The 13749-nt window shown below is 38.9% G+C and overlaps 1 protein-coding gene across 2 annotated transcripts in view; it reads left to right on the top strand.

Annotated features, from left to right (window-relative positions):
* Nucleotides 1-13749, top strand: part of LOC140166002 (plasminogen-like) — a 58957-nt gene that overhangs the window by 7079 nt on the left and 38129 nt on the right. Inside the window, exons 5-9 of one of the 2 annotated variants that reach the window (XM_072189370.1) lie at nucleotides 250-369; nucleotides 2374-2487; nucleotides 4183-4326; nucleotides 7004-7126; nucleotides 12984-13097. In XM_072189370.1, the coding sequence (XP_072045471.1) occupies nucleotides 250-369; nucleotides 2374-2487; nucleotides 4183-4326; nucleotides 7004-7126; nucleotides 12984-13097 (615 nt within the window). Of the gene's footprint in view, nucleotides 1-249; nucleotides 370-2373; nucleotides 2488-3633; nucleotides 3663-4182; nucleotides 4327-7003; nucleotides 7127-12983; nucleotides 13098-13749 lie in introns of those variants that run through there. The other variant, XM_072189371.1, reaches the window with a different exon arrangement.

The following is a 13749-nucleotide window of genomic DNA, read 5'->3' on the forward strand; positions in this document are numbered from 1 at the left end:
GATCTTTGATATTGCCCAATGAAATTGACGTATTCAAACGTGTACAATAACATTACATTTTGTAACTGTAGATTTTATGACATTTCGGGTGCCTGGATTCCCGTCCGAAAATTCAATCGGTACCGATATAAATTTCCCGGGTCAAATTCAACGTATGTGCGATGTAAACAAGTTGTGGAAGTCAATAATATTTCGATTAATTATTGTAAACATGGTAAATAGTAATAATAATTTTTCTTTCTGTTATAGTGGAAAACAAGTGTGTTACGAAGGAACCGTGTAAAAACGGTGGGACATGTGAAAACAATGAGGATGGTAGTTACACGTGCTACTGTCAGTTTGGTTATCGGGGGAAAAAATGCGCCAATGGTAAGTCAAAACGATTGCAATCCGTGGCGTAGCGTGGGTCATCATATTGGGGGAACCGACCATGATTAGGGGGCACCGGGTCTGATTGGTGGGCACGTGCCCCTATGACGCTACGCCACTTATTGCAATCTAACTAGAGCGATCACCATCACCCTACAACTAAACCATGGGGCTTTGGCAGTATACTGTGGTATTTCACTGTCGCATGTTTCGGACCTTTTCTATTCCATCAATTACATAATCATAGTGCAAAATTTGACCTCAAGTTGCAGAGTTTTTGTACCCAAATCTTCAAAGGTCATTCAATGAATCCACAAATGTATTGGGCATTATGCAGTCATGTCTACAGCAGAATTCACCACAACCTTTGCAGGACTTAAACCCCATTAAACCAAGATAAACCTCATTGAAAACAGCTCAACTATGCTAAATCAGGGATGTGTCTCATAGCCCTGGTTAAATCCATAAACATATGTTTCTGATTTACCTGTGCGATATGTCAATGTGCTGTGATGAAATAGGTATTATAATTTCAGTTGGATGCACCATTACAAAGCAAACGCACATAACAATACTGAGCGTGGCCTTTGTTTCCGAAATGAGAACAATAGTCTGCTTATTGTTATCCAGTCATGTTGATGGTACAACTCATGTCAAACTTGTCACAGTTATTGTGATCGTATCACACAAATAAATGAGAAGCATGTGATTTTGGACTTAAGGGATCTAGAATGAACGTTTATGGCGTTTCGACAGTATTTTTGTGGGACATGAGAGCACCTCAGACGTATCGAATTGCATTCTGAATACGAAGCATGTCTTTCTGATATAAAATAATTTTTCATTTTTGAAATTCACGATATAATACAAATTTTATGACAAATTATTGAAATTTGATATTTTTCAAATTTTGATATATAACAGTCCTCGAAATCAATTTTATAAATCTAATGATATATTCTTAAAGTGTATGTAGCTGGGAGGAAAAGCCGACGATCAATTGAAAATTTTGACCTTTTATATTGAAGATATGGATTTTTTTCCATAAAGACCTAATTTGTGTAGGTGTTTTGGGAAAAAAAATCCATATCTTCAATACGAAAGGTAAAATTTTCAATTGATCGTCGGCTTTTCATCCCACCTACATACACTTTAAGTATAAATCATCAGATTTATAAAGTTTACTTCAAGTACTGTTAAATCTCAAAAATATCAATTTTTAATGATTTGCCATAAAATGTGTATTACATTGCGAATTTCAAAAATCAAAATTATTTGATATCAGAAGGACATTCTTCGTATTCAGAATGCAATTCGATATGTCTGATGTGCTCTAATGTCCCACAATAAATACTGTCCAAACGTTCATACCCCTTCCCTTAACACGGTTTCCATTTTTAGCTGCCTATCGGGCAGTCAGAACTTCATATTTGGGAGGGCTCGACAACAATCTTCCCAAAATCGCATTTTACTCATTTTTGGATTACCATAGAGGGAAAGAATTGAAAATTTTTTACAGCTTCATGGCGAAAATTTATCAAACCGATCACACGATGGTGCTTGTTCGAAGTTGGAGCTATCGCGAGTCAGCTGTTGAGCATAATTTGCCATTGAAATTACACGTCCGACTGTTATGACATTTTGGAAGACTCTCTTCGGGAAAACAGCTCGACAACAGCTTTCCCGTGATATTTTTTACTTCAAATTGTAGTATGTTAAGGATGAACATTATAATTCACATGTGAGCTTCTATGGCTATTATTGGGTGAAGGGTTTTCCCACCAGCCCACTAACTAGTCCATTGTCTATACTTACAGTACAGTGAGTGAGCTAGAGGTCAATCATCAATTGGAGCGCTGTGTGTGCACTGCATAGGAAAAACGGACAGTAACTGCATAATGGGTTACTGTGTCCCTGATAGATGATCATGCTGTGGATCCTAGTGACATTTGAACTGCCTTGGAAAATATTACCTCGTCACTATCTTATTTATTTCTTCCACAGTAATTAAATGCAAAAATAGTCCATGTGAAAACGGCGGTACTTGCGAGGAGAATGCAGATGATAAATTCACGGGGTGCAGCTGCCCTGATAGCTGGATGGGAATGTTGTGCGAAGGTAAGTAGATATTTTACCGTCTCTCAAATGAGGATGATGATGAGTTTTGAAAAACTGTTACCCAATACAACCATACCTGCATTGTGAAGCCCAGAAATAGAACACACTGTTTAATTCCTTGTACAACAGTATATATTATCCTTTGAATCAGACGAACTCATTCCTTGCCTGTATAGCAATTTGGCTCCAACCGAAATATGGTAGTTATTCTAATTAGTCATGTGACATCGATTGGCGCCAGCTGAAAGCGGGTACTATTTCGATACTATATAGTATCAGATACTAGTATCGGAATAGTATTGGAATAGTACCACTATACCGATACTAGTATCCAACTAGTATCTGCTAGCAGATATTATATCACTCATACATAAATTCTAGACAGTTCATTGGTTGATTACCATTTATCATTTTTACTATCACCCTCTCCGTGTGATAGTCTTTACCATCATGTGCTCTGCCGTAGTGCGCCTGCGCGCAAGCCATGCGCTGACTCTTCGACTCGCCGATTTAGTTATGGGGTGGACCCCAAAATGTGAAGTATACCAGGGCAAACACGGCGTTATGTTGATGAAAAAATGTATTTCCTACCTTAAATAGTATTTTAGTAATAGAATTTATGCATGAGTGATATAAAACAAATATTAACTGTCTTAAAGTCGTGTAATGGTCGAAATATAATCACTCGGTGAAAGATGTATTGTTCCATTCCACTCGCCGTTCCGGCTCGTGGAATGGAACAATCCATCTTTCACCTCGTGATTATATTTCGACCATCACACTCATAGACAGTTAATATTTGTATACTTTCGGATAGCTCCAGAATAGCTACCGGATACTATCCCGTATAGTAGCCGCAACTATACCGATACCTTTTCTTTTTGCTATGGGCTAGTGTTTTCATACAAAACGTTTTAAAACGATTTCATGACCTTCATATAACCCGACATTTTAATATTATTAAAACGTATTTACCTAAACCAAAACCCAAAATATAACTTATTTAACACTTTTTAAAAACGTTTTTATGTTTGCTATGTAGCTATACGTTAGTACCAAGTATATAATAACGGTATATGACGTTTATACACTCCACACCCCCCCCAACTCACTTCGTTGTCCATGTTAGTCCATGTTACACTGCCCTGATAGCTGGATGGGAATGTTGTGCGAAGGTAAGTAGATATTTTACCGTCTCTCAAATGAGGATGATGATGAGTTTTGAGTACTAATTTTTTTTTTAAAGCAGGGCGCAATAAACGGCTCCAAGAAAGCAATTATTATTATTATTATTACGTTTGTGAAGATTATCATTCATCCAGGTAGTAAACAGTATTAATATTAAACTATAATCTAGTCAACTGGACTTACTATTTTTGAGTGGGAATTTTCACGTCCAATCCTGAACGCATCTTCAGCCCTACTGATCATCTGGCGGCAAAAGGTGGTGACCTGTGATACTACAACATCCGTTTCACAGGTCAATGAACTTTTGCCGCCAGATGATCAGTAGATTGGACGTGAAAATCTCCCACTCAAAAATAGTAAGTCCAGTTGACTAGATTATAGTTTAATATTAATATTATTATTATTATTATTATTATTATTATTATTATTATTATTATTATTATTATTATTATTATTATTATTTTTATTATTATTATTATTATTGTTTTGTTATTATAATCATTATAGATCCGGATCCATGTATATCACCACCATCGCCTTGTGAGAATGGCGCTACCTGTATTCCTGTTCCCAAGTACCAGTACTATTACGATTCCGACTCATACAACTGTAGCTGTACTTCTGGATGGATTGGACAAACATGCAATGTTGGTAAGGTTATTATTAATAGTCCGATGGAAATTGTGTTGCTGTATTGTTGTTGTTTTTTTGTTTTGTTTTTTTTGGGTTTTTTACGATGGCTTTTTTTGCCAATTTTACCTTCCCATAACTTATACCACTGGCAAGAACGGAGTATGAAAAGTGCCGTTTGTCAATCATAATAGAGTTGCGCAGGCCACGCGACACGTGACACGTGACGTACCAGGCTGACGAAGATACAGACTGACAGCCCCCCTTCAAAATAGACGGTTAGCAGTTACAAATTGAAAAACAACATACTTACAGTGGGGTACATTGTCGTACCCCAACGGTTTTAGAATAACACCACATAACACATTTAGAATTGTTTGTGAAGATTTCATGTTTATGTGTTAATCGAATGGCGACGTCAAAAATGGCGATATCGCATCCGCCGCCACCTGGAGGTGTGGTAAACACCTAGGTTTCATTCAAAAAATAATAACACACTGGTAACAAAAGTTATGTAAAGTATTGGGGCAAGGAATCCAATTACTACACTGAAATTTCAGTGACTCAAGACAAGCGGTTCAGTATATATGGTAGGAAATGAGGTACATCCTAGCGGTACCTTATTTCTCATCATAAATAACGAACCGCTTGTCTTGGGTCACTGAAATTCCAGTGTAGTAATTGGATTCCTTGCCCCTATAATATACACAACTTTTGTTACCACTGTGTTATTAGTTTTTAAGAAAAATGCAAAAATAGACACAAATTTATCAAGGGTGTAGTACCCCTTAAGGCAAAGTGCTATCGTTGCTTATCTAGCTAAAAATAATACTATACAAATGTTCGGGGTACGATAGAAAAAGCCATCGCTACCTATCGGAGAACCGATAGCCCTATAGGACCAAACTATACGTGATGACTTACCTTACCTATTCGATTCGTGCCTCCTAACTCGTAAAGCCTTCACCCTTTGAATCCAATGCAGAGGTCGCATTCTTGTGTGTCAGGGGACCCCTTACTTTTGGTTTGGACCCCTTAAATTACAAGTTGAAAGTGAGCAACAGGTCCGGTCAAAACATGGACCCTTTAAATTTTATGATGCATGGAAGCTTTTATCATGTAACGTTTTCGACATCATTCGAAAAAGGTTATAAAAGGTTGTCAGAAAACGGGTCTATAAAGGGTACATTAATGGTTAAAAACGTTTTCATAACATTAAATAACATTTGTTGGTAATTTACTGCACAGCGAACACAAATGTTTTACAGAAAACATTTAAATGTCGGGTTATATAAAGGGTATAAAAACGTTTTAATAACATTCCAAAAACATTTTTGAAAACTTTATGTTATTTTGGGGTTGAAAAAATATTTTGCCAAAAATGTTTGCCCAAAATATTTACAATAACGTTTTTAAAATGTTTTCACGACTTTTATATAACCCGGCATTTAACTGTTATTAAAACGTTTTGTAAAAAACATTTTAAGAACATTTCTGTGTTTGCTGGGTGTAAATATTTCAACATAATGTTATTTAAGTGTTGACAAAATATTTGGCCAAATATGTTTGCAAAAATAGTTTATAATGACATTTCGAAAACATTTTTAAAATATTGTTGTAGTGTGTTTTCATACAAAACGTTTTAAAACGATTTCATGACCTTCATATAACCCGACAATTTAATGTTATTAAAACGTATTTACCTAAACCAAAACCCAAAATATAACTTATTTAACACTTTTTAAAAACGTTTTTATGTTTGCTATGTAGCTATACGTTAGTACCAAGTATATAATAACGGTATGCGTTTATACACTCCCCCAACTCACTTCGTTGTCCATGTTAGTCCATGTTACACAATATGGCTCAGTAGTTCTAGGGCTAAGTTTCAAAGTTAATAACTCAAAAAGATCACGGACTGTGGATATGCTGCCAAATATTGGTCAATATAATTATATTTTTACAAAATGTTTGACATTATGACATACGATATCTAAAAAGGACCAATAAATCCTACCATCGTGGCTTAAGCGTTTCTGGTACTTTGCTTATCGGGCTCTATCTGGAAAACAATGTCTCTAAATCTTCCCCCTAGAATTATGTCGTCATTAATAGGCAAACACAATCAAATGATAATTACAATGTATCTGATTATACCATGCAAATTAGTGTCATTCCCTTGCCTTCAGTGAAACCAGAGACTTTAAATGATTTGTGCAACTTTCTGCAAATTATTTTTTGGCAAAACTGCTTTTTTATCAACGGAGTACTTTTTTATGATTCTTCGGCTACTATTAAAATAATAATTGCTCAAATAAGGGTATTCTGTCAGTGTTCCTGTCGTCTACTGCTTCAATGCCATGAGGTGTGTATGCGGCGCTTTTGGCCGGATGCGAGATAAAAATGTCTTTCAGTTGAGCGATCTAAAAAAAAAAGGTAAATTTAATATTTCAAGTATCAATTTTAATCATTTGCCATAAAATGTGTATTATGTCGCGAATTTCAAAAAATCTAAATATATGAAGGACATTCCTCGTATTCAAAATGCTATTCGATATGTGCAGCACTCATGTCCCACAAAAAATACTGTCCAAACGTGTATGCGACTTGTTTTGAATTGATGTATATCAATGTTTTGATGTCCAATTGCAAACTATATAATATTTATATCCTGTTGTTCCATATTTTCTTTCCGCAGTTGATCCGTGTACGGATGCGAGTTGTGATGAAGGACATTCGGAGTGTGAAGCAAACCCACAATTAGATGGCACTTATGACTGCATATGTATGACTGGATGGCTTGGTGAAAGCTGCAATCTAAGTGAAGTATTGTCCTAGCTACAAGCACTTGTTAGGGGGGCCTAATGCAAAAAAATTTCATCGCGAACATTTTTCGGGCCCTTCCCTTTACAGACCTCAAAATTTCAGCCCCCCTTTTTGACATGAAAATTATGGGTCAACCCCATAGAAAAGCATATAAACTCAATTTTCCAAGGAAAATTTGAGGTCATTTTTCAGCCCCCCCCTTACGAGGGTCAAAACTTTTCAGCCCCCCCCCTTTTTGCATCAGCCCCCCCAACAAGTGTTTGTGAACGGTCCCTTAGTCCGAAGGGTCATTAGTTCAAAAAGTAGGTAGGATAGGGATTATACATGTTAGGGTTAGGATTTATAAGCACAGGGGGCCACTCAAGTATGATAGTGTGCGCATGCATGACCAAATTTTTTTTAAACAACCCCTAAACGAATTTTACCCTACCAGCAAATTTAGTCCCTTAATTATATAAGTAATTTAATATAGAAATTACCCTCTAATGAGTTTTTGGCTAATAAAAAATGAAAAAATGTACTCTTTTTGGACTCGTAATTCCCAAAAAAATGAAAAAGTACCCTCTAAACAAGTTGTTCAGTTTCAGAAAACTACCCTTATTCTTGAAAATCAGTGTTTTTATACCCTAAATGCGTCACGCGCGTAACTTGCCTTGCCTAAAAAACACCCCTTTTTACTTTTTTTTTGTCACGCATGCATACAGTCCATTTATGTGAGTGCCGACCCCCCCCTGGTTAATAAGGTTTAATTAAGGTTCGTTTTTATAAGGTTATGTTACGGTTAGGGTCAGTGATGGGATAAGAAAAAACATTTATTAAAATGTGGAACGAATGTTTTTACACGTATTGGTAGTAGACATCATAAAATGTTTAAAACAAGTCTTCAACACTCATAACCCTTCCCCGTCATCAGCGGGTGGTAGCTGAATGTTAACTGGTTGATCCTCTACCCAATCTGGACGTTGGTGGAGTCCTAGTTATCTCCAGTAGAGAATCATATAGTCTTGAGAGTTGACGGCCCCGTCCCTATCTAGGGTGTGGTTGGTCTCCTTCTTTATGCAAATGGCTTCCCTCACTTTGCGCTGAACAAACATGTCTTCTCTGCAGATGACAGTGCCCTGTATAATGTTGTGTTCTGCAATAGCTGAGGTGTTACTCGCTGTTTTGGCAGGTCCGGTGGAGATTCAGGGCCGTTCCTAGGGATTTTGCTGCCCTAGGCAAAGCCTCTCCCTGCCGCCCCATCAAAGCATACCAGTGTTAAGGGCGATTACCAGTGGCGGATCTAGAGCAGTCAGAGGGGGGGGGCAATTTTAGAAAAAGAAAATGTAAGAAATGCAAAGCGGCCATCGCGTCACGTTTGCGTGACACAGGGGGGTGTCTGAGGGGTGTCCACACATAAGATAGAAACTTTTGGAAAATGAAGACCAAATTGAAGCCATTTGGGGACCATTTTGTCACTATTAATGTGTAAAATTTTAGTTTGAAAAAGCCTAAAATTCGCTAAAAGACGGTCCAATTGAAGCCATTCGTGGACAAGTTTGGACTTTTATTGTATAAATTATGTACCCATAAAGTTGGGCACCCATGGTGGTGTCTGAAGGGGGATGTTGCCCCCTCAGAAGTGAGAGACTTTTGCAAAATGAAGACCCAATTGAAGCCATTTTGTGGATTTACTCTTCCACTATTATTGTGTAAAATTTTAGTTTCAAAAAGTCGTAAATTTGTGAAATGACGGCCCAATTGAAGCCATTCGTAGACAACAAGTTTTGACCTTAATTTATTGTATAAATTACCCGGTATTGCTTTACATGTAAATATAAAGTTGCGCCAATTGACAGGCCAGTTAAAGCGACTTATTATTGGTTTAAAATCTTTCTTGGGTCATCGTTGAACGCAAATAAGTCTTAATCAGCTTTAGCTTAGAAACGCTATGCTCACCACTGACAACAGATACGGGAAGGGTAAAAAAATGTCCCGTTTCTTTTCTTTTTCTCAGGTCCCCCTTTTTCCTTTTCCGCCCTGTTTTCAGTTTCTCTTTTCGCCCCCTTTTTATATTTCCTCCCGTTTTTTCTTTTTATCCGCCCTCATTTTTACTTCCCTTTTCTTTCTCCATTTCCTTTTTTTTTTTTTTTCGCCTTTTTTACGCCCCTCTGCGTTTGCCTCACTAGGCGACCGCCTTACCTAGCCTAATGGTCGGAACGGCCCTGTTGAGATTCTATAACTGCCAAAACTTTCCTAATTCTTTCTGATACTCCTTGGACAAATGGGATAACAACAAAAGATTTACTCTTTGTCGCAGAGGAAGGAGCACTTGCTTTTGTAGCTACCAGTTGTTTCGTGGTTCTTGCGCGTTCGAAACTCCATTCCTAATACCCACAATGTCGAAGGGCAGATTTGAAATGATCAATTTCACCTTCTTTAAAAATGTAAAATGTAGATATTTATATAGCGCTTGATGCCGTAAACCGAACCTCAAAGCGCTTTATATTTATTCCGCCGTCATTAGAATATGTCGGAACCACGTTTGCAGCCTACAAGTGGCGCAGGGTCCATCAGTACAACGACTGTGACTACCCCTAACAGCTTCCCATTGCACCTGGGTGGGGTGAGGCAAGCGAGGCAAAGCGCCTTGCCCAAGGGCGCAACACGGTGGTGGGACCGGGTATCAAACACACGCACGTCGAGCAAGCTCTCAGATTATGAGTCCAAGGCCGTAACCACTGAGCCACCGTGCCCTCGACAGGGTCTATGGACCACTCTGTCAGCACGATGAAACAGGGTTCATCACTCCATCCGTTAACTCGTTACTACTGTGTCCAGGAATGGAAGTTCTCTATCTTTATCTGAATCATTAATAAACTTGATATGCACATTCTAGTTATTGATATGGTCTGTGAACTGCTGTGCATCATTCGCATCAATAATAACAAAGGTGTCGTCTACGTATCTAATCCAAATACGCGGTGGGTGGTCAGCTGTTTTAGTGTCTTTTGTTCAAACCACTCCCTATAAAGGTTTGCATCAATAGGGCTAACCGGAAGTCCCATAGCGCAGCTATGATCGTGTTGGTAGATATGATCTCTAAACTTGAAATATGTGGTTGTTAAACAAAATTCAAGCATAGTGATGAGTTCAAGTTTTAGAGAAGACAAGTTTGCAGAGAAGACAGGTTTGTTCAGCGCAAAGTGAGAAGGCTATTTGCATAAAGAAGGAGACCAACCCACCCTAAATAGGGACTGGGGCCGTGAACTCTTAAGACTATATGTACTCTCAAGATCTAGTTGATGTAACAGGATTAACTACCAAAGTAATAGGTTAGAACAATTTTTTTAAATATATCGCACTGCACTGGTACGTTCACGCGGTACCTCAGCATTGAATGCTATAGATGACAGAACAGGCATAAAGACCTAGATCGTAAGTCTATAGAATATTCATATCACGCTGATTATTCGCACCTTTAAGTATTAGTATCTTTGAAAGGAGCGGTATTATATTCAATCTATGATTGCAGACATGAGTGAAATCTGGTTTTTACATAAAATGCTAACGTGAACAACAGGCCATGAGGAGGGACACATGTCAAGAACTAATATAGGCACCTAGCCACTATTATAGAAGACCGCATGGGCCAATCAGTGGTTCACAACAGCTTTAATAGTGACAGCAAGAGTCAAGGGGTACAGCAAAGCATCAGACACAATAAATAAGATGCTTATACACTCTGCTCTTGAAGGATGGTTCGCCGTTGTCAGATAAGTCTTCAATTACTCCATCTTCCAGCTTCTGTCCTGCTTTGAATGAGACGTTAGAAATTGTCCCTTGTCCAGGTCTGCTTTCTGTCGTCTGTGACTCCCAGTACCTCTAACTGCTCCTTCTCGGCCAGTTTGGTGGTACTAAACATAAGATCTAGCTTGGTTGGATTCATCTTGATATTGTTATTGCCTTACATTTCGATGTAAGGTCACATTCCAGATCCTCATTTTCTCCAGGTCACTGTTCAGGCTAGCAGTAACAGCTTCAGGGTTGTCTCTAGATGTAATCTCACAGAACAAGTTGGTATCATCTGCATAGAGGTAGAGTTGGTTTCACACTCATCACCCAGGTCATCAATGAAGACAGAGAACAAAAGTGGGTCCAATATTGACCCCTGGGGAACTGATGCATTGATGGAGGAAGTAAGACAACTTTGATGGAACTATCTGTCAGGTAGCTCCTAATCCAGGTGAGATTTCGAGCAAAGGTTATTATCCCTGTCCTTGTCAAATGCTCCTTTGATGTCCAGTGCAATCAGGCGCACTTCGTTGCCTCTGTCCAGGGAGTTGGACCACTCCTGGGTGTATTGTAAGGATATTATCTGTGCTGTGGTGTGGCCTAAATCCAAACTGTCTATCCGATATCAGTTGGTTTCCAAGGAGGTATTTCTGAAGTTGGTTCTGTACAACATGACCTTGCTGATGATGCAGAGCAGAGAGATGGGGCGATACATAGATGGATTGGACTTCGAATCTTTCTTGTGAATACGGATGACAGATGCAGTCTTCCATTGGCTTAAGAAAACTCCCTTGGAGAAGCAAAGCTCAAACAGCAGTCTTGCAAGTTCCGCGCTGCACTCTTTCAGGACTCTCGGATTTCGTCAGGACCAGTAGCAGAGTAGCTTTATCTGGTTGCAGATTCCTGAGAAGCTTTGATCTCGAAGGCTATCTTTTCCATTGAGCACGTTGCTGAATGCTGAACTTCAGGGGCAGATTCTTCTGCGCAGGCAAGCTGACATTTAGCGGCAAAGGTCTGGTACAATTTTTCAGCTTTGTCTTTTGATGTAGTGTAGACTTGACGCCTGTCCTTCAGCACAAGTATATCAACTTTGGCGGACTTTAATACCAGACAGGTTGTTAGCCGTGTTCCACCATTTCTTGCTGCTGCTGCTATTTGAGAGTTCTTACCTCAACTTGTTGTTATAGCTCCTTCTGGCTACCTTCTCTGCATAATTGTACTCCTTTCTAGCTTTTGTAAACTTGTCCTTGTTTTCGTTTGTGTTGTTCTTTTTTAGCTTCTTGAATAAGCGACGCTTCTTGGTTGCTGCTCGTTTTCAGTGGTCATCAAACCATACCTTGTCACCAGTCTTCTTTATAATACAAACAAGCTTTGCTGGTATAAAAATCTCCATTGCATCGCTGATAATAGTGGTGATGTTGCTGCAAGCTTCATCTGGATCATCAGATTGAAGTGCAAGAGACCAGATGCATGGAAACCTCTCATTGCCCAGTAGTCCGCCTTATCGTACTGCCGCACTTTGCGTTTGTGGGTTTTATCTCTGCACAGCGGCACGTTCAGTTTAAAATGAACTGGACCATGGTCTGAGGTACCTAGTCTTGCATGTACTGCGCAGGTGGCATCTAGATCAGTGATGACAAAGTCAAGAATCTGGTCTTCCCGGGTAGATTCTTTGACAAATTGTGCCTGGTAATAACGTCACAAGTCCACTATAATTGAAGACCGAATTAAAAAAGACTAGTTTGCGTATGACGTCCTGTCAATCAGACCGAAAATGCCATACTGCGCAGGTCAGCAACCAATCACGGCGCGCTTTTGTCATGACGTCAGACGCAAATTAGTCTTTTTAATTCGGTCTTTAATTATATGCAGTGACGCTTTGAGGTGTTTTCACATTAAGGGTTGCATAAAATCAATTTGGTATTTATTATAATAATATAAGGTGCCATTGTTTTTGTTAATGTCGGCTTTGCTGTTTCCCCCTTTTCTGCACATGTCACATGGTCGTCTGCAATCATTGTTTAAATGAAATTTGAATATAAAATCTAATGATATATTGTATTATGTTTTATTTACAGCGGATCCATGTCAGACGGTCGATTGCCAAAACGGCGCAAGCTGCCGAGTTATATCTGCAGATGATGGAAGCTGGTTTTGCGACTGTCCAAGCGGTTGGGGTGGGCTTGCGTGCGGTAGGTGAAATGGTGCACGTGCATGCAAGCGACATACATGTATCAAAATGATAACAACCATAAGTAGGCCGCCGCAATGCAACTAAACCCTTGGATCCGTATGGACAAAAGCGTAAGACCGGGTCTAAAGTTAGACCTGGTCGAAGTGGAATTTATTCCCAGGAGAGAGGACATTTTCCTTCACATTTGCTGAAGTTATTTTGTTTTATTTTTGAACTTTGCATTTAAATCTTCAAAATTTGCTAGCTAGCTACTCTTGCTAGCTACTCTTGGAAGGAAATAAAAATAAAGGACCATTCCTGATGGAACTAAATTCCACTTAGACCAGGTCTAACTTTAGACCTGGTCTAAATCTTTTGTGCATACGGATCTTAAGGTTAGGGGAAGAGTTTAGGATAAGTGTTAGCATATTGCGACCCATGATTGCAAAATATAAATACGCGTCCGCTCAGCCCGGCTCATTTAGCCAATTCTGAAACCCATTGGCTAAATTTACCATGATTTACGGGGCCTATTTGCGATTGGAGATAAGTTTAAGTGACCGCTTATATGTTCGAATTTCAACCACCCAAATCAAGAAGCTCCCGTCGATCATGCCACTATTTTTCCATGTTATAGGCCTATTTTCTCTACAGGGAAGATGGTAATTTAT

The sequence above is a fragment of the Amphiura filiformis genome, chromosome 12 (assembly GCF_039555335.1).
Source record: "Amphiura filiformis chromosome 12, Afil_fr2py, whole genome shotgun sequence".
In the NCBI taxonomy this organism is placed as follows: Eukaryota; Metazoa; Echinodermata; class Ophiuroidea; order Amphilepidida; family Amphiuridae; genus Amphiura; species Amphiura filiformis.